The sequence below is a fragment of the Brachyistius frenatus genome, unplaced genomic scaffold, assembly GCF_029030835.1.
Source record: "Brachyistius frenatus isolate BFR_SWC_R1_liver_20210118 unplaced genomic scaffold, ASM2903083v1 Contig_151, whole genome shotgun sequence".
In the NCBI taxonomy this organism is placed as follows: Eukaryota; Metazoa; Chordata; class Actinopteri; family Embiotocidae; genus Brachyistius; species Brachyistius frenatus.
Genome location: NW_027210750.1, coordinates 943,971 through 965,765, shown reverse-complemented (window position 1 = coordinate 965,765; position 21,795 = coordinate 943,971). Strand labels below are relative to the sequence as shown.

Below are 21,795 nucleotides of genomic sequence, written 5' to 3'. Positions count from 1 at the left end.
ATAATTACAATAATAATAACAGCTGTGGACTTTTGAATGACAGTGTAATAGAAATAAATCTGTTGACTTTACGTTTAATGAAATGAGCTACAAAAGAATAATTACAGGAGAGAGAAAACAGGATCCCTGATGACCTTTTACAGGTTTATTCATGAAGTCACAGCAGCTTTTATTTTCCAGATTCTACCTGAGCATTTGGCCCTCAGGTGACAGGACATGCTGATCCAGAACATTGCAAAACAAGTGAGAACCTGACTACCCTTTTGCAGTTAATGTGCTGAGAGGCTGAGCTGGGCAGGGCTGCCATCCTGTCGCAGCCTGCTCCGCATGTCACCATTTAAAGGTTAAATCTGATTACACCTGATCTCCATCTAGTCCCGACACTCCCGGGACGGAGAACATCTGCGGGGTTCAGATCCCACAGCTGCAGGAGGATGACAGTCACCTGCATTAAGATGAGAAAATAAAACTTTAAAGGAGCGGTACGTGTTCAGAGCGGCAGCCCCTGGCAGATGAGATAGAAATGCAAACATAGGACAGATGACTTCGATGCAGCTTCTTCGTGCGAACACGGCGTCCCGGACGGCTCTGGGTTACCGTGTTCACCATGGAGCCGGAGCGTCGGTGCATTACAGCCCCGCATCTGCAGCTCCTGCAGCTCCGGACCGCAGCAGGAGCTTCTGTCTATCCACAGAAAAACACAGCCTGCAGCAGCTGAACGGAAGGCTGGCTTTGTACCTGCAGCAGGTAGGATGTCCTGCTGCATTCGAGAACAAATATATCCAATAATGTTTTAGTAGCAAGAAAAACATAAAAATAATGAATTTTGTATTGATTTATATAATTCCAAAATTAAACTGAGATTTACAGGTGAGAATACATTTTCCTTTAAGAGCAAGAAAATATACAAAGTGAAAGACTATTTTTTACTATTTTGACTTTTGCACTGTGTGAAAACAGTGTTTGTTTATAGATTCATTCATAAAGGAGAGATTTATAATTTATAAAGTAACAGATTTTTCAATGGAGTTTTGCACATTTGATTTTTGACTCCTTTGAGGTGGAAACAAACATAAATGTCCTTCTGATGGAAGAAAATGTAAAATTAATAGATTTCTTAACAGAGTTTTACCTTCACTGAGTACAATATCTGCTCAATGATTAACATGAGCTGTATAAGTAATGAGTGACACAGAACATAAAAGTAGAATATTTCTCAATAGAGTTTGGCATGGACATAAACAAACTCCTCCCACTTTTGTCACTGTAGTAAATACCAAAACAGAACTAAGCTTTTCAATTATTGTTTAAGGAAGAAGAGAATATAAAAATGATTGATTTCTGAATGGAGTTTTGTATTGACTGATAACTGTGTTTGCTCCATGATTCCTAAACAAACTGGTGGATGCAGGTGCAGCGTCTGGAGGCAGCCAATCAGATGCTGGAGCGTCAGATCCAGGAGGACCTGGACAGGAAGTGTCCTGGTGGGCTGAGAGAGCTGGACGGACACCTGAGGACAGCGTCCCTGCTGCAGGACAAGGTGAGGACCAGCGAAGCAGCCAATCAGAGACTGACTTGAATTTGACTTGTCAAAAATACAGTGATTTGGAGAATCTAAAACGATCACCTCTGTGTTTACAACACAGTTTCTTTAATTTTCTTTAAGGTGTGTCTCTTTAAAGGTCAAACGGATTTAGATGAGTCTGAAATGTTAAATAACAAACCTGAATATCAACAAGCCTGAAGTTTTTGTTAAAGAACAAAAGAGCTTTTATCTCAGTTCCTGAACACAGCACGGTGATGCACACAGAGCTGGAGGATTAACAACCTTCATGAGGAAGTATTCAGAGTGTCGTCTCCTGATCAACATCAACACCTGAGTTCCACACGTTAACTTGACCATTTGTGATGTCACCACGGACCTGAAACTGGAGCAGAGAAACATCAGATTTTGGGGAACAAAATCTTCAACATCCACCGATTACAGCCAAGTGTTCCTGAGCCCATGCAATGATTTCCACTACAGAATTGTGTCTGTTTTCAAAGCAGTGCCCCCTGAGGGACCTGAAGATCACAGCCATCCATTATTGGTTTTCAGCCTTGTCCCTTGCATCAGATTTTGGGTAAAACTTTTGGGCAGCAAGTTGGAGAACCCCGTTGCCTTGGTGCCACAGTTCAGGTGGTTTGTGTTCTCTGGGTTTCAAAAGACACAGCAACAGACAGGAAACTGAAACAAAGTGACAAAGAGGGAAGAAAAAGAGCACACAGACTAAATACAGCAGGGAGGGAAGGACCAAGAGGGACAGGTGAAACTAATCGGTGGGGGGGGGGGGTAACAATCATACAAGGGACAGGAAGTGAAACAAAGACACAACAAAATGAAACAAAGTTGAGTCATTTCAAAACAAAAACAGGAAGCACAAAAACCCAGACTGACCTGAAGACTACAAAGCAGAAAAGAAATCCAAATCAGAACAGAACCTCAGAAGGTCCGAGTAGAACTCGACGTTGACAGCCTGACCCTGGTGCTGATGTTGATCAAGAGACAACGCTTGGATGTAACACGACCAACAAGTCGATTTGAAGTCCTGAAATTTAAAGACTTAATCAGTTGCATATTTTTTTTTTAACTTTCAAGTCACTCCAACAACTGTTGCTCAGAATAACGCGTTCCTGAAAACACATGTCCAGGTAACCTCTCTCTCTCTCTCTCTCTCTCTCTCTCTCTCTCTCTCGTCTCGTTGACAGATCAGTGAGTGTCTCTCGGACGAGGCTCGGGTGAAGCTGCAGCTGCTCGGGGCAGAACTGATGGCCTTCGACCTCGACGCCAGGTAGATCCACACACCGAAACCCGGGCCAACACGCACAGACAGAGGTGCACATATCCCATGATCCTCTGCTGTGTGAGCAGGTGTGAAAAGGAGAGAGAGCAGCGTGAACGGGTGGAGGCGGAGCTTAGCGATCTGCGACTGCTGGAGGAGGACCTGAAGGCCCACCAACTGCCGGAGCTCCAGAGTCTGTTGAACGACCAATCAGAACAGCTGCTGCAGCTGCAGATACGACACCAACAGGTAAAACATGAACACACACCCAGATCCTTCAAACGAACAAACCATATCACATTTCCTGTCTACCTGTCCAGGATGTGCAGGTTCTCCTGGCCCAGGCGTCAGGGGGCGTCGCCGTGGAGATGCAGACTGCAGAGTCATCAGATCTGATCCAACAGCTGGACCACTTGAGATGGACGAGTGAGACGCTGTTTGACCGGTACCGGAACGAGTCCTGGTTCAACACTCAGGTAGACCAACTCTTATTTTGAAATACAGGAAACATCAGTGGGGACTGGAAATGATTCGAGTGTATTTTAATGTTGTAAACAACATTTCAGCCGGTGTCTTGTGTTCAGGAGTCCATGATGCGTACTCCCGAGGTGACCTTTGACCTGACAGTGGGGTCAGAGGTCAACCATGCTGAGCTGGAGGAGCGAAGGCGAACAGCAGCCAGTCTAACTGAAGAGCTGACACAACTGCAGAATCTGGTGGGTTTAAACTGCTGTTCCTCCAACTGCACTCTGAATGTTCCAAACTCCGAAAGAACAAGACCTGATCCCAGGACAAGTCCAAGTCCCGACCAAGAGCACCAAAACCTCCAGAGTCAGAGTGCTAGTGTCTATGTCAATAAACATCTTACTATAAAAACAAGAAGCTTTCATATCCCATCGTCCAAGTCAAGACTAACAAGTTCCAAATCAAGACTAACAAGTTCCAAATCAAGACCAACAAGTTCTAAATCTTCCAAATAAAAAAAAGATCAGAACTTACAGCCGTGGATTTGACTTCCTGTCTGCAGATGGAGATGTTGGAGACTTCTGGTCGGGGGCAGACGGACTCGTTCGCCGGGCAGCTGGTGGTCCTGCACCAGACAGCCGACGGTCTGTACAGCGACCTGGACTCGGTGATGCTGGCTGTGGCTCGGCAGGCTGCGGATCACGAGAACCTGCTGGACGTGAAGAGCTGCCTGGAGTCCGAGATCCAGGACTACAGGAGGCTGCTGGAAGGACTGAGCCACCAGGGGTATGAGGGTCATCCGGGGTTTGGCATCTTTAGCTCTTTTACTGCTAGAAAAGAATATAATCACATATACAAGTTCATATGTGGTGTTACGGTGACACAAATATTTAGAAAAAGGGTTTTAATTATAACGTATATAATCTGAACCAAGCTGTGAAGACTAAATCAGCTGGTTCTGTCAAAAAAGAAAAAGAAATATATACAGTTCTTTCTAGAAAACCTATTTGAGAGGAACTAGTTAAGAAAGGTATTAGATTTTTTTTTTTGTGTGTCTTTCTAATGTCCTAATAGGGTTTCAAGTCTCCACTTCAACTCCAAGCCTGCAGCCATGTCCGTCTGTGTTGCAACCAGTCCCTCCACATTCAGGAGAAACATCACTGCGGGTAAAACAGTCCGTGTTCAGGGAGGAAATCTCAGGACGATGGAGGTCCAGACAGTTTCTAGAGGTCATGTGCACGCAGTTGGACAAGCACCGCTAGTTGCGCCCCGCTCTGAGACAGTGACCACAGTCCAGTCATGCAGGGTCCACAGAAAACAGGCAAAGAACTTACCAATAATATCGGTTAACACCTCAAATCTGACTCAGTCCTTCCAAAAGTCTGAAAACCAGAGAACGGGAGCTCTTCTCGAAGGTACTGGAAGAGAATCCACGATGGTCCAAAGACAGAGAAGCTCTGTGGACGACGGAGTCCACACTAAAGACAGTGAACTGCAGAATTCATCGATTGTTGGGGCTCAAACCAAATCAGAGACTTTTACTTCCAAACAAGCTAGTTCACAGGTCACCAAAACAGAGACAAACATTCAAGTAGAGATTGCTAACATCACTCCGGAGCCAGAAGTAAAGCAGAGACCACATTTCATAACACATGAGACCACTTCTGATCCTGTTAAACTTGCTGCTGCAGAGATAAAGAAGGAGACGGAAGCTGTGATTTTAGCTCAGATTGATCCCACTAAAGGCTCTGTCCAAGCTAAGAACAAACATCCTGCAGAGGTTAGATTTTATGAGCTGGAGACTCCACCAGAAGCTGTCAGGGATGTAGCTGAAGAAGTCCAAACATCCTTCGGGGTGTCTGGATCTCATGTTTCTAGGTCCACACCTGCTCAGGGGGAAGTCTTCGATGAGGTAACCCTGATAGATAATGAAGAAGAAGGTGTTCGGAGGTTGGACCAGAGTTTTGCATTGTCCGAGGTGTCCCAGGAGACTCATTCAGGGTCCGTTAGCCCAGACAGCAATGACGACCTTGAGATTAAGACTACAAGTACAGAGATTTTAAAGATAGAAGCGGAGGAAGTCCATGATACCAACGAGCTAAAGGTGGAGTCAGATAATGAGACGGTCCATCTAGCAGGTCGAGAGGTCTTGTTGAGTACAATGGAGTCAAAACTGTCTACAAGTTCAACAGATTCTGGTGTTGGTTGTAGTTCGTTTGACCTTCTGAGTTCAGAAGAAGTTGATTTATCGACTAGCCCGACAAAGCCGGTCACGTACTTGGATCTAGAGATGTGTCAGAGTTCACTTAAGAGTCCAAATGCCTCGGAGATGTACCTCAGCTCAAATGGCTCAGACACATATTTGAGTGCAGTTGAGGCCGAGACCCTGATGATGAACGACAAGGGCGAAGAAAATAAGGGGAGTGAATCCGAAGGTACGCTACCTGTTCCAAGACTGGATCGGAGCTTGGCATTGTCTGATGAGTCCAACAGTGAACTCAGCAAACTCAAGGAAGATGCCGACTCAGGGTCCGGCACTGCAAATGCTTCACCTGGCAGTCCAGATGGCAATGACTACCTGAAGAGTAAAACTTCAAGTACCGAAATTTTAAAGCAGGAAGTGGATGAAGTGGAGGTGGTCCGCGATGTCAATACGCTGAAGGTCGACCATACAGAGTCGGATGAAGAGATATTTGATCCCAAAGGTCAGGAACTGTTAAAAATGCCTCCAAGTCTAATTTTGAAATCCTCAGACCCTACAGAGTTTCTGAGTCCAAAAGAAGCCACTGTATCAACCAGCCCAATGACGCCAGTCAACAGCTTGAGTCCAGAAATATGTCAGAGTCCAGTTGAGACAGAGATGTTAATTAGCATGACCGATCACGTTTTTTGCCCAGTTGATCTGGAAGACCACATCAGAAGTCCTGATTTGCCTCTGAGTCCAACTTACCCTGAAATGTATCTCAGTCCAAATGGCTCGTGTTTGAGTCCAGTTGAGGTTAAAGAGTGTCCAAATGGTGATGAAGAAGAAGAAGAAAAACAAGAAGAAGAAGAAGAAGAAGAAGAAGAAGAAGAAGAAGAAGAAGAAGAAGAAGAAGAAGAAGAAGAAGAAAATGAGGAAGCATGCCCAAGTCTAACTGAGGCAAATGCACACGTAAGACCAGTTGAGAAATATATTCTGTCGACAAAAGAGGAAGGCCAGTCGTTATTGTTTAGTAGCAATCGAGTTTTTCCAGAAGAGGGCAGAAGTACAAAAGTCATCATGTCGAAGAGAGATGGAGACTATGTTAGACCACTTGAAGCCAACGAAGCAAGAAAAGTTTCTCTGAATGGTGCAAACACCGGTTCTAGACCAACCGGCGGCCTTCAGGTGAGCAGCGGTCACGAAGGTTCGAAGTCTGGAAGTCCAGCTGGTCGTAGCGTCATAGCGGACAGAGAGGAGCAGCTTGGTTTTGGAGGTCTGTATCATAAAAGTGCGAGAGATTCCAGAGACAGATATGAAACTACAAGTGGCATTAAAGATAAAAAAGATTTTCAGACTTCAGGTGACAGGTGTGGCTCAGGGGACAAAAACCAGAGCGCCAGTAAGGACAGTGATGGAATTGGATGGAGAAGCGGTGACTGGCGAGCTGTCAACAAACCGGGTAACAGGGAAAGTATGACCGCTGGCACCAGTGGTTCAACTAGCGGTGGGGAACAAGCTGCTACAGCAGGGGTGCAGGGAAGATTCAGGCGGGGCAGCGGGGACTGGATGGTCTATGGTAGCAGTTCGGGACGTACAAGTACCAGCTCACCCAGCGCAGCGAGTAAACAAAACCCGTCAGTGGCAACGCTTCCCGCAACAGGCCAAACAGAAACGGGCAGGTGTGGAAGTGGGGAGTGGATCGTGTACGGTGGCAGTCTCAGACGTAAAGGCAGCCTGGATGGGGGCGCTAAGTTTTCCAGCGAGGGGAATCACGAGAGTCGATCGGTGGACATAAAATGTGCAACAAGCCCTCCAGAGTCAGGGAGATTTGGCAGGAGAGGGAGTGGGGAGTGGAGGGTTTATGGGGGCAGTGTTGGAGGTAAGAGTGATAGTCTCCCCAACAGGGAGAGCAAAGAGTATCCGTCAGCAGCCATGAACCTGCCGACAAGCCCACCAGGATCAGGGAGGTTCAGCAGCAGAGGCAGTGGGGAGTGGAGGGTTTATGGTGGGAGTGCTGGACGCATGAGCAGTGCTAGCTTACCCAGTGCACCGAGAGACCAATCCCTGTCATTGGCCCTGCAACGCACCACAAGCCCAGCAGGAGGGAGGTTTAGCAGCGGAGGGAGTGGGGAGTGGAGGGTTTACGGTGCAAGTAGCGGACGTTCGAGTAGCGGTGGGAGCACAGAGAGGGTGCTCAGTCCTCCGGGTAGCTACTCAAGCAGCGGAACAAGACTGAGTCGAGCCGGCAGCGGTGGGAACCTGAGCTCGGGCAGCGTTGTCAGGCGCAGCAGCAGCGTGGGAAGCGGCGGGAAGTTGAGTAGCTCGGGTAGCGGCGGCATGCTCAGCGGCTCTCCCGGGAGCCACGCGATGAGCAGGTCCGGGAGATACGCCGGTGCCGGCAGTGGCGAATGGAAGCCGGTTTACAGCTCCGGGAGCGGACGCAAGAGCAGCGCGGAGGGTGCAGGGTGGCAGTCGGGAGGGAAGCCAACCGGTGGCCAAAGAGCCCCGAGCCCCGGGACGAGGGTGGGTGTCAGTGGGGGGAGCGGCGGCTGGCTGAGCAACTCAGCAGCAGGAGGGAATCGAATTAGCAGCGCCGGGAGCGGCTCCAAAGTCAGCGGTGCGGGCAGCAGTGACAGAATCAGCGGCCAAGCTGGAGGACGTATCAGCGGCTCGCCGGGGTCGGGGAGGACCAACAGCACAGGGGGGCGGGTCATCAGCAGCAGCAACCGGCCAATCAGAAGTACCGGCAGCGGAACCGGGGGAAACAAGGAGAGAATCAGCGTTTGTAAGATGGCGGCGCTGTCGATCTCAGCAGCAGGGAGGGAGAGGAGTCAGGAGACCCGGAGATCCCAAAAACAACAACAACAACAACAGGCTGCAGGTGAGAGCCGCTGCGTGACATGAGACATATTTTCCCTCTTAACACTCTCCATCTTTTCGACAGGATTTGTTACACTCGTCCTCAAAGATTGAGAACCATATGCACCTCGATGCAATTCATTATTATTAATCATAATACCTTGTCAATAAAGATAAGGGCTTAAAAAAATATATAAATCGCTTATTGTTGGGTTTTGTCCGGCAAGAGTTAATTTAATTTCAGCAAACACATTTCAGCACCCTCTGATGGCCGTAGAAATTATGACCGGAGCAAAGGAGGAAGTTGGGTGACTAATTAACTAGTAATTAGGTAACTAGTTGTAGAGCTAAAATGTTAGCTTATGGAGGAGTTCAGGGTGGATGGATGTTTAACACGGGAAATTGCTGTTCATTTCTTTTAACCTCAACCACCTATTTTTTTATTGTAACCATGACAACGAAGACCATCTTTCAACACAAATGATGTTGCCCTAATCCGAACCAAGTTGTTTCAGTGCCTAAATACATCAATCTTTATGTATGTTTAAAGGAATTAAAGTGTCTATGTTTTTCTGACAGCGGCCTCCAGTGGTCGTACGAAATATGAGGTCTCTCTGATATGTTTTAGTTAACGTTTGATATAAAGTATATAAACACAAAAAACAAACTATGAAAACACGTGAAATAAAAATAGCTAACTGTGTCGTTAAAGTGAAAAATAAAATAAAGATGAATCTTTCTCTGACCCTACAGCGACATCGCCTCTCGTCCAGCGGTGGCTCACCACAGGTGTCGGGGTCACGAGCGCCGAACCTGAGGCTCTGGATGACATCATGCGTCTCTGATTGGCTATCTGTCCGACAGTGAGCTATAAGGCTGCTGGGTTCATGTAAACAAACAAAATAATGGCTATTTTCACCTTGTTGGGCTTCAAATATTTTATGAAAAGAAACCATTTGAAATGTTTAATGATTAAATATGAGGTCGTGTCCCACAGATGTGGTTATAACAGCTTCTTTTTTTTTTTAATATATATAAGTATTGATCTGAAATTAAACCCATAACCAAAGTGATTAAGTTAAAGTACATTTCCCTCTAAAATATAATGAAGTATAAAAAAGTACCTTAAAACGGTACGTCAGTATTTTTCCACCACTGATGAATACAATATAAAACCAGCAGTTATTGTTTGATTTTTAGATTTTATTGAATAACATCTGGAATAAACTGTCTTTACTTGAAATCTAACATCATAATCAGCAGCTGATTTTTATTTTCTTCCTAGTTTTACATTAATTGATCAATTTTCTGAGCTATTCTGCATTTTAATTTCTTCTTGTTCTGTCCAAATGCTGATTTTTTTTTTTTAATCTAGTTTAAGCATTTGTTTTCTCTGTATCGCCGTCACCTCCTTCAGCCTTCAGCCTTCTCCGTGCTTCTGTCTGAAAACCTGCAGCTGAACTTTTGTTGTGTACATTTGGGTCTGAAAATAAAGATGATACATAATCTATGTCCAGTTTGCTTCTTGCAAGACTTTAAATAAATCATAAACAACATTAGATTATAAACAAAAGTGTCATTAAAGTGGATATTTACCAATCAATAAATCAGTAATTTGGATATAAACTAATCATTTTTCTAATAATTAATGATTTGGTCACTAAGATGTTTCCATGGTTACGGACTTTTGTTAAAGAATCACGTGTAATGTATGCAGACGGCCATGTTGCCTCACCTGGTGCAGGTACATTTGGTGGGTGCAGGTGGGCGGGGCTTCCCTGCAGCTGTGGTGTCGGTTCCAGTCTGACCACCGGGGGGCGTCAGAGGCCCAAAACTCAGCTGACTGGCTGGGAGTTTCAACTCTGGTGTGTTAGAGTCTGTAGAAGACAAATGTAACATATAGTCTGCCTCCTGCAAGACATGTGGGGGGGACAGAGTGCCTCCTGCAGCCTGTTTCCTGTAGGACATGGGGAGGACACAGCGCCCCCTGCAGCCTGTCTCCTGCGGGACATGTAGAGGACAGAGCGCCCCCTGCAGCTTGTCTCTTGTAGGACATGTGGAGGCCAGAGCGCCCCCTGCAGCTTGTCTCTTGTAGGACATGTGGAGGCCAGAGCACCCCCTGCAGACTGTCTCCTGTGGGACATGTAGAGGACAGAGCACCCCTGCAGCCTGTCTCCTGTAGGACATGGGGAGGACACAGCGCCTCCTGCAGTAGAACATTTGTCTGGCTTCAGTCTGTCCTGCAGATGTTGAACCAGCTGTCAGCATTCCAGTCCGTCCCCATCAGGACGCTGTGAAGACCAGTCCACTGAACTGGGAAGACGTGTAAAGTGAGGATATTTCTGCAGAGGGAGGACATTTCTGCAAAGTGAGGACACTTTAAGAAAGTGAGGATATTTTAAGAAAGTGAGGACATTTCTGCAGAGGCAGGACATTTCTGCAAAGTGAGGACATTTCTAGAAAGTGAGAACATTTTAAGAAAGTGAGGACATTTCTGAAAACGGAGGACATTTCTAGAAAGTTAGGACACTTTAAGTAAATGAGGACATTTTAAGAAAGTGAGGATATTTCTGCAGAGGGAGGACATTTCTGCAAAGTAAGGACACTTTAAGAAAGTGAGGATATTTTAAGAAAGTGAGGACATTTCTGCAGAGGGAGGACATTTCTTGAAAGTGAGGATATTTTAAGAAAGTGAGGACATTTCTGCAAAGTGTGGACATTTCTAGAAATTGAGGGACATTTCTGCAAAGTGAGAACACTAAGAAAGTGAGGATATTTTAAGAAAGTGAGGACATGTCTGCAAATTGAGGATATTTCTCGAAAGTGAGGACATTTCTGCAGAAGGAGGACATTTCTGCAAAGTGAGGACATTTAAAAAAAGGGAGGATATTTCTGCAGAGGGAGGACATTTCTGCAAAGTAAGGACATTTCTGCAGAGTGTGGACATTTCTAGAAATTGAGGGACATTTCTGCAAAGTGAGGACACTAAGAAAGTGAGGATATTTTAAGAAAGTGAGGACATGTCTTCAAAGTTTGAACATTTCTAGAAATTGAGGGACATTTCTGCAAAGTAAGGACACTTTAAGAAAGTGAGGACATTTCTGCAAAGTGTGGACATTTCTGCAAAGTGAGGACATTTCTACAAAGTGAGGACATTTCTACAAAGTGAGGACACTTTAAGTAAATGAGGACATTTAAAAAAAGTGAGGATATTTCTGCAGAGGGAAGACATTTCTGCAAAGTAAGGACACTTTGAGAAAGTGAGGACATTTTAGAAAGTGAATACACTTCTGGAAGAAAAGTGAGAGCCTTTAGAGAAAATCTGGTACAAGGCTTGGCTGACAGGTGGGCGTGGATGATTGATAGCCGTTTGGCAGCAGTTAAAGTTCAGTGAAACTGGTCCGTCCTGTCAGCAGCACGTTAATACTGCAGCTCACTGAACCACTTCATACACCTCCTTTACATCAAACTAAAAGCATTAATAACTGACATATATATGAATATAAATACACAAATTATTAAATACATAAAAACACACAATGTGTGGGGGATCATGCAGAGTTAACCTGCTTTAATGCACTGGAACTAAAATTTTACAAAATCTGAATGGAGTCTGGTGGAAAGATGCTGGTTTCTAAAACAGAGAACATGTTTAAATTTCCTGATGAACTCCTGGTTTTGCTTGGATGAAAATATTCTGAAATGAAGATCACAGATGAAAAGTTAATGCTTCTAAACATGTTCTACCGTTAACATGAACACAGGAACTTTGCAGCTTCAGGGGGATTATAATCTTCAAACAGGAACAGTTGACACAGCTATTTAAAGTACTACTGTATGCATTAAGGTGCCCTTTCACTGGGTGTTCACATACATTTAGCCTCATAGTATTCCTGATATCACCTTCATCTTTTTTCTTTTTTTACAAACAAACACGACTTAATTCTTTCATTTTAGCAGAGAAGATTAAAAAAATGGAAAGTTTTTTATTAAAATTTGGTAAAATAAACTTTGGTGGAAAGATGCTTAAATGTTTCTAATGAAGTACTGCTCTCACTCTGATGAGAATAATCTGCCTCATACATCCCATGATTGTGTGCATGTTAAAACTACTTCTCCAAATCTGTTATAAAACCACAGAAGAAGAGGGTGTGTGTGTGTGTGTGTGTGTGTGTGTGTGTGTGTGTGTGTGTGTGTGTGTGTGTGTGTGTGTGTGTGTGTGTGTGTGTGTGTGTGTGTGTGTGTGTGTGTGTGTGTGTGTTCCTGCAGGCAAGAACCTGACTGTTATTTCAGATATTTCCCAGAGGCTTGTTGGAGCTGAGCCTTCGTCACATACCTGAGTTTAATATGCCCTTTTAATCGATCAATCCTTGACAGCTACAACCAGCCCAGTTATAGTTGCCGTGCCGACAACACACCTGACCGCCTGGGTAAGGACCAACTACAACAGGAGCGACTTTATTTAAAGTAGTTTTAAGTATCAGTAAAGAAATTAAAAGCTTAAAGATTCACAAAGAACAAACCCAGTACAAGCTCTGCAAACAAGCCGTTTAAGGTTTGTTGAAGATGATTTAATGGAGCTCAGATGGGTTTCACTACAGTTTGGAAAAATATAACAGAGTTTGGTGGCACTGATCAGTTGACAAATACAAACATCTATTTTATTGTAAACATCTTTTATTCTTTTTTATTTTAAAGCAGACAAACAGAAGTCATTCATGTGAAATAAAACAAAATAAAAGAATCTGCCCACCAAACTCCATTCAAATTTGACCAGTTTTTAAAAGCAGCGCATTTAAACATATTCATGTCTTTTTAAATCTTTCGTTTTTCCTCTGAACTTTTTTTCTTGTTCATTTTATTTACTTTTACTTTTTTCTTTTAATATTTTGAACTCGTCGGTTCCTTTAGGAGTTTTTAAAACCTCTCCATGTTCAGTTGAAATGAACTCCTGCAGTCAATAGACTGTTCACTGTTTCCCTTCACCTGCAGGTGAGAGCACCTTGACATTTCCTTTTATGGTAAAAACACTGAGCAGGTGAAAGACGAGAGGCGGGAACAATCTGTGCAGCTCCGACTGCTGACGCTGCAGCTGAAACAAAGACAAGCCGAGCCTTCGTCAGTTTCTATTCAGCAGCTTTTCAAGGTCCTAAAATCATCTGACTCCTCAGAAGCTATGAAAAACTACAAGTTCTGTAGGACATCATGATGAATATGATATTTAATCAGATGGTCCTGAACAGAAACACTGCAGCTTTAAACCTGAAGCGAAACGTCGCCGACTGAACTTCTTCGTTAAGTCGTGATGAAAATTTTACAAAACAAATTAAACAAAGAACTGATCGAAGAGTTTAAGGTTGAAAATCAGATGATGATAAAAAGTTTGAATGAGAGGAAGAGGAGACAGCAGAGTGAACAACTGAAGAAGGTAGAGAGAGAAGAGAGAGGCCTGAGGTGACTGGAGGGGGAGGGGGAAGAGGAGGAGGGAGAAGCTAACAACACCGAGATAACTGCTGGAGATATTTTATTGACTTTGGATTTGATGAGAGAAGTTGAATGGGAGTCTATGGAGCCGGAGGCTTTTTGGAGCCGACCTCTAGTGGCGCTTGGTGGCATTGCAGCTTAAGATACTTCTGCATAGGCCTCATTTTTCAGACATGGACGCTACGAACACTTTTATATCCAGTCTGTGATCAGAACACAGGTGGAGAAATAAGTCAGTAAAAAGGAATCAATCAAATTTGAGCAGCTGTAAAGAACGTTTTCAACTTTCTCTTAAAAACGTTGCGGGAGTCGAGCAAGCGCGGTGACAGTGAGATCGGTCCACGAACAGTCACATGAATGCAGCGTATCTTCAAACGGAGAATATTCTGCTCCACTTTTTGCTTTTATCAATTCTGTCAGCTCTGACCTGAACAGAGGAAAGGTTTCACCGCCTCTTCAACCAACAAACCTGTCGCTGTGATTCCTCTGACATGCAGCGACACCAAGTGTTGTACATTCCTGTCGGTTCCTCTGCAGCAGCAGCAGGTGATGGGAATGCGCCTGCAGCACCGACTGAGCAGCTACACCCAAAAAACAACAGAAATCATTAAACTTGATCGACGCTGCAGTTCGGTTCTCATTAATCGGCCTGCTGGCAACGACTGAGACTGTCATGTAAATCATTCTGTTATACAAGGACATGTCACAACACGTTAGACATAATGATATTAAGGCTTCACAGGCCTCGTTCATTAAATTGATGAGAAAACTTTATAACTTGAAGTTATTGAGGAACATAGACGAACAAGAGACGACCAGATCAATGAAGTGTCAAATAGAAAAACTTTATCACACGTATTTATGAGCTAATCAATACCTGAAGCTTCACTGATACACTCTGTTTATTATCTATTTATTATCTGTTCATTTTTGTTTATCATTATCATTTCACGATCTAGGAACTCTGTTTGCATTAAGGTTCGCTCAGCCACTCTGGAGAGCAGACCAATCAGGGACCAGTGGGTGTGGTTACGTCGGTGATGTTGACATAGTTCTAACAGTGGCGGATGAAGTGATACGAGCATAAACTGGACATAAAAGTGTTCGTAGCTTCTGGGTCTGAAAAATGAGGCCGACGCAGAAGTGTCTTAAGCTGCAATACCACCGTGTGCCACTAGAGGTCGGCTCCAAAAAGCCTCCGGCTCCATAGACTCCCATTCAACTTCTCTCATCAAATACAAAGTCAATAAAATGTCTCCAGCAGTTATCTCGGTGTTGTTAGCTAAAGTCACTCCTTCTTATTAGTTTTCTGGAGGTCAATCTGAAAATAATCCCTCATTCATTAGAAAAGAAGATTCAAGAAGACCTGTTTTTGGGGGCGTGTCTGTTTGATTGACAGGCCTGTGGTCCAATCGGGGTTCCAGCTATTGGTGGGCGGGACGTAGTATCGTCGGGTTTCCAATCAGATCAGTCAGATCCACCGCTGGCTCCTCCCCCAGCTCTTCCAAATATGGTCACTTCCTGCTCCAAACCACTCCAAACTAGCAAAGATGGTGACGGACAGAATCTGAACTGGAAGCTTCATAACGTTCACGTCACGGCCGGTTGCTCTTTGGATACGAGCAATTATAGCAACACTAAAAAATATCGAGGCGGTGAAGCAGAAGTCTGCAGCGTCGGTAACGGTCATTTACCGACATCGGACTGACGGTCTCTATTGTTTACACTTTAAATTAACTTTTTACTTTCAGTGCGTCCTTCAGCTGCTCGTATGACTACAGCTGGGAAATACTACTTTATCAAAATATTTTTTATTCATTTTTATTCATGTTATTTCTTATATTTTATACGCATTTGCAAATGTTGTCATATTGTATGCACCTTTTTTGTTTTTCTATGCTGCTGTGACGACTAAATTTACCCACTGTGGGATTAATAAAGTCGAATCTAAAAATGGGTCTTGAATTTGGACCCTCTCGGTCACATCCATCGTGATCTGTAACGCGACAATCTACCGACTGTGTACTGGGACGTACTGAATCTGTTTCTACCACACTAATGGGATGCTGGTTCGGTTGTCGGATGGCACCGAAGGTTTCGGAGCATATGATGGTCGGTACTGATTGGTTAAAAGCTGCTCCAATGGTTCCTTAATTATCTATGTCCGGTACGTTGCAACGACCAGAATCAGTCATCAACGAAGAGACTGGATATTATCAACTCAGAGAATCTGGTCTGGTGACATCGAGGTACCGTGACAGTCTGGGTTCTGAATGTTGGATTGTTCTGGCGTCTTTGAACATTCCTCGTTCTGCAGCAGAAACTCTTCAGACTCGAGACTTCCTGTTCTCAGACAGCATTTTGTGTTTCCAACGTGATCGGCTGATTCATCTCTTGAGCTCTGCGGCTTGTTTAAAGTCTTTATTGGATCTTTGGCCCTCCAGTTTGAACTGTACCTTGGGTCTACAGACCGAGCAATGAGCCGCTCCTCGTTCTTTTATTGCTGCTTCTGTTTAACGCAGCTGTCAGGAGTTTCCCAACACAGCAGGATGGTGGATCGGAGGAGGTTTTTTTTATTGCCTGGTGGGAAAATCAGAGGTTGTAGGTAAATGTCATATGTGCCTGAACTGGCCCCACCGACACCTTAATCTGCTCTGATGAGGAGTGAAAGTTGGCATGACAAAGACTCTGTATCTCTTTGTGCAGATAATCAGTGAATTCCACGTTCCTGAGACACACCCAAAACCCATTAAGTCATTGGAGCGATATATGACTGGAAGTAGGACAGGTATCTCCTCCCAGATTTGACACGAACTGGAGCTCGCCTTCCTCCACCTCCTCCTCCTCCTCCTCCTCCTCACTAGCCATCTAACAGTATAAAGCTCAGCCGCTCTCGAGGCTCCTCATTCTCTCCTCTGCAGCTGAAGCAGACAGACGGCCTCCTTCACCTCCTCAGCAGACACCATGATGTCCATGAACAGAAGCTCGCGCTCCGTCGGCGGTGGAGCGTACATGGGCAGCAGCAGGTCCATGTACGGCGCCATCGGAGGCGCCAGGATGTCCAGCGCTGGCTCCTCCATGTCCATGTATGGTGGTGGCGGCGGCGGTGGCGGCGGCGGTGGTGGAGGCGGCGGCAGAGCTGCCTACAGCTTCAGCTTCAGCAGCGGCGCAGGTGGCGGTGGCGGCGGTGGCGGCGGCGGGTTCGGGGGCTCCGACAGCATGGACATTTCCAGCAACGAGAAGGGCACCATGCAGAACCTGAACGACCGGCTGTCCACCTATCTGGAGAAGGTGCGCAAGCTGGAGGCCGCCAACGGCGACCTGGAGCTGAAGATCCGGCAGTTCCTGGAGTCCAAGTCCTCCCCCTCCGCCAGAGACTACAGCGGCTTCTACGCCACCATCGCAGATCTGCAGGGGAAGGTAGGCTCAGTCATGTGACCACCAACAGTCTGTCGGGTTTCATCCGACTTGACATCATGTAAACTGACTCTGAGAACTAAACAGTTTATTATTATCTCTGAGAAACGTTGGAAACAATCAGTCATCGGTTACTCATGAATTCAAATCTACACTCAGCACTGAAACTCAACAATCAGAAAACTGTGGAAATGTAGGTTATATAATATTTCATGATGTCGTCATGTTGATTTGTCAGAATATTTAAACATTGGTTTGAAAATCATCTTCCAGATCCAGCAAGCCACCCAAGTCAACGGCGGCATATACCTCTCCATCGACAACGCCAAGCTTGCTTCAGATGACTTCAGACTCAAGTGAGTAGATTTATTTATTATTCTTCATTTATCTGTTTTAATGTGTTAAAAAAAAACACTTGGAGGAGTTTTATACCAAATCAGAGAGCGCAGACCTCCTGTAACTCCTGTGAATGCCGAGTCATCGTATTTCGAGAATGGCCTATGTTTGGTCACAACCTCACAATGTGAAAATAAACGGTAAATCCGCCTCGTGATTTGGATCTTCTCCAAATCTTAATGCGTTGTTCTTCAACCAATGAAGCACACTTCCACCAATTCTCACAAGAATCAGGCCGCTAGTTTTTCTGCCATCTCAACAGACAAACAAACAAACACACCAAAGTTAAACTCCTTTGTGAAGGTAAATACTAATAATTATAATATATAATAAATAATATAATAAATATTTTCAAGAGTCGACAGTTCATGATTTAACTTTCAGTTGATGTTTAATTCATATTTAGAAAATGTATCATCAACAATTAACATCTGTTTGACTTCATTGTGTCTTCAGTTTGACTTTTGTAAAAACAGACGGAGGACTAAGCATTTTGTGTTCCGCTGCAGGTTTGAGAACGAGCTGGCCATGCGTCAGTCGGTGGAGGCTGACATCGCCGGGCTCAGGAGGATTCTGGACGAGCTGACTCTGGCCCGCACCGACCTGGAGATGCAGATCGAGGGCCTGAGGGAGGAGCTGATCTTCCTGAAAAAGAACCACGAGGAGGTGTGGGGGCTCTCGGGTCCGATGAGGGAGGTTTGGGGTCGGGTCGGTGAGTCCGGGTGGAGCGGAACCCTTTTAACGTGTATCGTTGTTGCAGGAACTGATGGCCATGCGGACCCAGATGAGCGGTCAGGTGAACGTGGAGGTGGACGCGGCCCCTCAGCAAGACCTGAATAAGATCTTGGAGGAGATCAGGGAGCACTACGAGACCGTCGCCAGCAAGAACCGCAAAGACCTTGATGCCTGGTTCCAGACCAAGGTACGGACAGACTCAAATATCACAACAGTTACCGAACGAGTCGCAGACTGGTAGAAAATCGGGAGCAGCGACCCTGAAGAAATAAAAACGTGTTGTGACCGCGATGTCGTTATTCCTCCAAACAGATGGAGACACTGAACAAAGAAGTCGCCGTCAGCACAGAAACGCTCCAGTCGTCCCGGTCAGAGATCACCGAGGTCAAGCGGCTGCTGCAGAGTCTGGAGATTGAGCTGCAGTCCCAGCTCAGCATGGTCAGAACCGCACCGCACCACAGAAAAGGTTTTTATACCTGCCGCTTCTCTGAGGCTGTTCACAGACCGTCTCCCCTCTCTTGTTTCCTGCAGAAAGCCGGACTGGAGGGAACGCTGGCTGAGACCCAGGGCCGCTACGCCATGCAGCTGGCGGGTTACCAGAACCAGGTGGGCATGCTGGAGGAGCAGCTGGGGCAACTGAATAGCGACCTGGAGCGGCAGTCCATGGAGTACCAGTCGCTGCTGGACATCAAGACCCGGCTGGAGATGGAGATCGCAGAGTACCGCCGGCTGCTGGACGGAGAGGGCGGCGGCAGGTCAGAGAGCTTAAAGTTGAACTCTGAAAACTCAACAAAGTCTCATTCCTTCAGGGTACCAAAGACCAATAGGGTCCGATTACAGATCTTTTCATGTTTAGTTTCCACATACGAAACATCTCAAATGTCGCCAAAAATACACTTTTATCATCTCAAATATCACAGAAAGAACAGTCGTCTGTATAACGGCAGACGTAAGAAAGTAAAGCGTATTTTAAAGAAGCAGCACGTAGAGACAAATAAAATAATAATAATAATAGTTATTTTGGTGTAAAATCTTTGGTTTAATTAGCTGTAAATATTTTAGATTTTTCTATAAAATATGAAACTAATGAACATTTTTACTTCATATAAAAATTGACATGTAGATTGGTTTATTTAGGATTGTCATTTGTTCAAGTCAAAGCACCGTTTGGCAGTAAAACTTATTCAAGAAAACTTATTTTGAAGCGCTTATTTTGCTGTAAATGATCAGTTTTCCACTAAAATATTTAAAAATGTATAAATTACATATAAATAAAGTTTGTATTTTGGTCTCTGATGCTTGAAATGGGACTCTCAAAGTAAACTGCAGGAAAAAACTTTTTTAAATGTCATAAATGTCTGTATCTAATCAATAAATGTGTATCGATCCGTTCTGTTTGTTTCCACCTGCAGTGTCTCCGTCTCCTCGGCCTCCTCCGTCTCCGCCTCCGCCAGCTCCTCCTCCTCCACCACCACCACCACCAAAAAACAGATCGTCATCATCGAGGAGATGGTCGATGGGAAGGTGGTGAGCTCCTCCACAGAAACCATCAACCAAGAAATGTGAGCTCTCCAGCAAGGGGCGCTCTCACAGAAACCAACACGCAAATAAAAGTCTGCTGAGGTGCTTACGAAATAAAACGTCTGCTGAGTCTTCTGTTTTAACTCAAATATCCAGGCCGCAGTTCCTCATGTGATCACCAGGTGGTGCAACAAGAACAGCGCAATTAAGGGGTTCAGTGAATGAAATATTTCAAAATAAAAGAATAGAGATTCGCTTGAACTTTTTGAGTATTTTGAAAATAAATCTTTGAAGATGACAAAGACTAAAGCATAGAATATTTTAAAATAAGTCTTAAGATTTAAATTTTATTTTGTCTGCGTCAAAATATAAGCCTTTTCTCTGAAGTGTAACAGAAGCAGGTCCAAAAAAAGTGAATATATAAAGATCAGTATCAGTTGAACTTTACTTTACTTTTGGTTTCTAAGTTAAGCAGCTAGTTTGGATAAATTTATCAGCCCATGAAGAAAACTTCAAGACATGCATGCTCTTATAGACACGAAGAAGTGGTCGGTTAAGAGGAAGCATGTCGATGGAAAAAGAAAAGAATTCAGCCAAACATGGACGATGTCTTTTAAGAACGGAAAGAAGTCCCTTCAGATAATTTACCTTTTCATGAGCAGCTGTTTTACTCACAGAAATGTCCTGAGTTCAAAGTCGGCCATCTTTGAACAGGAAGTTAGGAGACACTACTTTTTCTTCTGATGTTGGACTGAAGGCAGACTTTACCCTGCAGTGACTCCTTGTACCATCTGGTGGTACAGAGTGGTATTACAAGACAGGCCAGGCCAGTGCTAGCCGGTTAGCATGCTAACTTCAGTAGATATCTGCAACACGAAATGACTTTAACATCAATATTGTTGTTTTGGTGCCCACTTATACTGGAAACCTGACTGCACCACAGGCCTGTCAATTAAACAGCCCCGCCCCCAAACATATCTGTGTTTGAGTCTGAATATGTAATGAATGATGAGTTATTTCCAGGAGGAAACACTCATTAGAAGGAGTTTATCTAATGACAGCCCCTAGCTGCCGTCAGTGGTATTACAGATGGAGTCTATGGAGACAGCCCCTAGTAGTCCTCAGTGGTACTACAGATGGAGTCTATTGGGGACAGCCCCTAGTAGTCCTCAGTGGTACTACAGATGGAGTCTATTGGGGACAGCCCCTAGTAGTCCTCAGTGGTACTACAGATGGAGTCTTTTGGGGACAGCCCCTAGTGGCCCTCAGTGGTACTACAGATGGAGTCTATTGAGACAGCCCCTACTGGTCCTCATGGTATTACAGATGGAGTCTATTGAGAATGCCCCTAGTGGCCCTCAGTGGTATTACACTTTAAGGCACTTTTATATATCCAGTTAATGTTTTTGACCCAGCACCACCTGAAACCTTTTGTTTGTGTCTTTTGTCTTTTGTTTCCACCCTGCTGAGTGTCCACATCCTGTGATGTCATCGTGGTTAAATAAAAAACACATTCCTCATAAAGATTAAAAAAAAAAAAAAAAACTCTTCTGTCTGTAAAAGCTGCAGCCAGTCGGAGTTAATCTTTCACTTTCCGACTCACTGTTACACCACTGTTAAAAAGAGGCCAGGTAACCATGGCGACGCTCAGCCACAGATTTGCCTGTAGTGTCGGTGCCACTCCCAGTTTGGAGCAGCGGCTTGTAAAAACAGATTAAAGCTGCCGGTGGGGGTGAATCTGAGATAAGACTTCATTAATCCTGAGGTTTAGGGATAGAAACTCAGGATCGGAGGGGAATAATCACAATAAAGTAGAAATATCTCTACAATCAAAGGAAAAGGTATCCACAGTGGGAAGATAACAGATGTGACGGTTACACAGGATGACTTCTCCACAAACCTCCAAATAAA

General features: G+C 44.7%; 2 protein-coding genes across 4 annotated transcripts; both read left to right on the top strand.

Moving 5' to 3' along the window:
- Nucleotides 1–391: 391 nt before the first annotated feature.
- On the top strand, nucleotides 392–9,837 carry LOC138631213 (uncharacterized). 3 transcript variants are annotated; one of them, XM_069716017.1, is made up of 10 exons: nucleotides 392–747; nucleotides 1,412–1,540; nucleotides 2,749–2,831; nucleotides 2,912–3,071; nucleotides 3,143–3,298; nucleotides 3,407–3,538; nucleotides 3,850–4,073; nucleotides 4,362–6,304; nucleotides 6,344–8,353; nucleotides 9,085–9,837. In XM_069716017.1, the coding sequence occupies exons 1-10, from the start codon at nucleotides 541–543 to the stop codon at nucleotides 9,174–9,176; spliced, it is 5,136 nt and encodes a 1,711-aa protein (XP_069572118.1). In that variant the 5' UTR covers nucleotides 392–540; the 3' UTR covers nucleotides 9,177–9,837. The 3 variants fall into 3 exon arrangements, with proteins under 3 accessions (XP_069572118.1, XP_069572119.1, XP_069572117.1); XM_069716018.1 differs by having other exon boundaries at nucleotides 4,362–6,360; nucleotides 6,400–8,353; XM_069716016.1 differs by having other exon boundaries at nucleotides 4,362–8,353.
- A 6,815-nt stretch (nucleotides 9,838–16,652) lies between these two features.
- LOC138631214 (keratin, type I cytoskeletal 13-like) lies at nucleotides 16,653–20,003 on the top strand. The gene is made up of 7 exons (XM_069716019.1): nucleotides 16,653–17,235; nucleotides 17,506–17,588; nucleotides 18,138–18,294; nucleotides 18,389–18,550; nucleotides 18,676–18,801; nucleotides 18,895–19,118; nucleotides 19,776–20,003. The coding sequence occupies exons 1-7, from the start codon at nucleotides 16,780–16,782 to the stop codon at nucleotides 19,927–19,929; spliced, it is 1,362 nt and encodes a 453-aa protein (XP_069572120.1). The 5' UTR covers nucleotides 16,653–16,779; the 3' UTR covers nucleotides 19,930–20,003.
- The last annotated feature ends 1,792 nt before the right edge of the window (nucleotides 20,004–21,795 follow it).

Bases quoted from the DNA above. Each gene is read 5' to 3' on its own strand.
- LOC138631214 (XM_069716019.1), top strand. From the start codon at position 16,780: ATGATGTCCATGAACAGAAGCTCGCGCTCCGTCGGCGGTGGAGCGTAC. The intron at 17,589-18,137 runs GTGAGTAGATTT...GTTCCGCTGCAG, and splicing joins TCAGATGACTTCAGACTCAA to GTTTGAGAACGAGCTGGCCA. The intron at 18,802-18,894 runs GTCAGAACCGCA...TGTTTCCTGCAG, and splicing joins TGCAGTCCCAGCTCAGCATG to AAAGCCGGACTGGAGGGAAC.
- LOC138631213 (XM_069716016.1), top strand. From the start codon at position 541: ATGACTTCGATGCAGCTTCTTCGTGCGAACACGGCGTCCCGGACGGCT. The intron at 4,074-4,361 runs GTATGAGGGTCA...ATGTCCTAATAG, and splicing joins GAAGGACTGAGCCACCAGGG to GGTTTCAAGTCTCCACTTCA. The intron at 8,354-9,084 runs GTGAGAGCCGCT...CTGACCCTACAG, and splicing joins ACAACAACAACAGGCTGCAG to CGACATCGCCTCTCGTCCAG.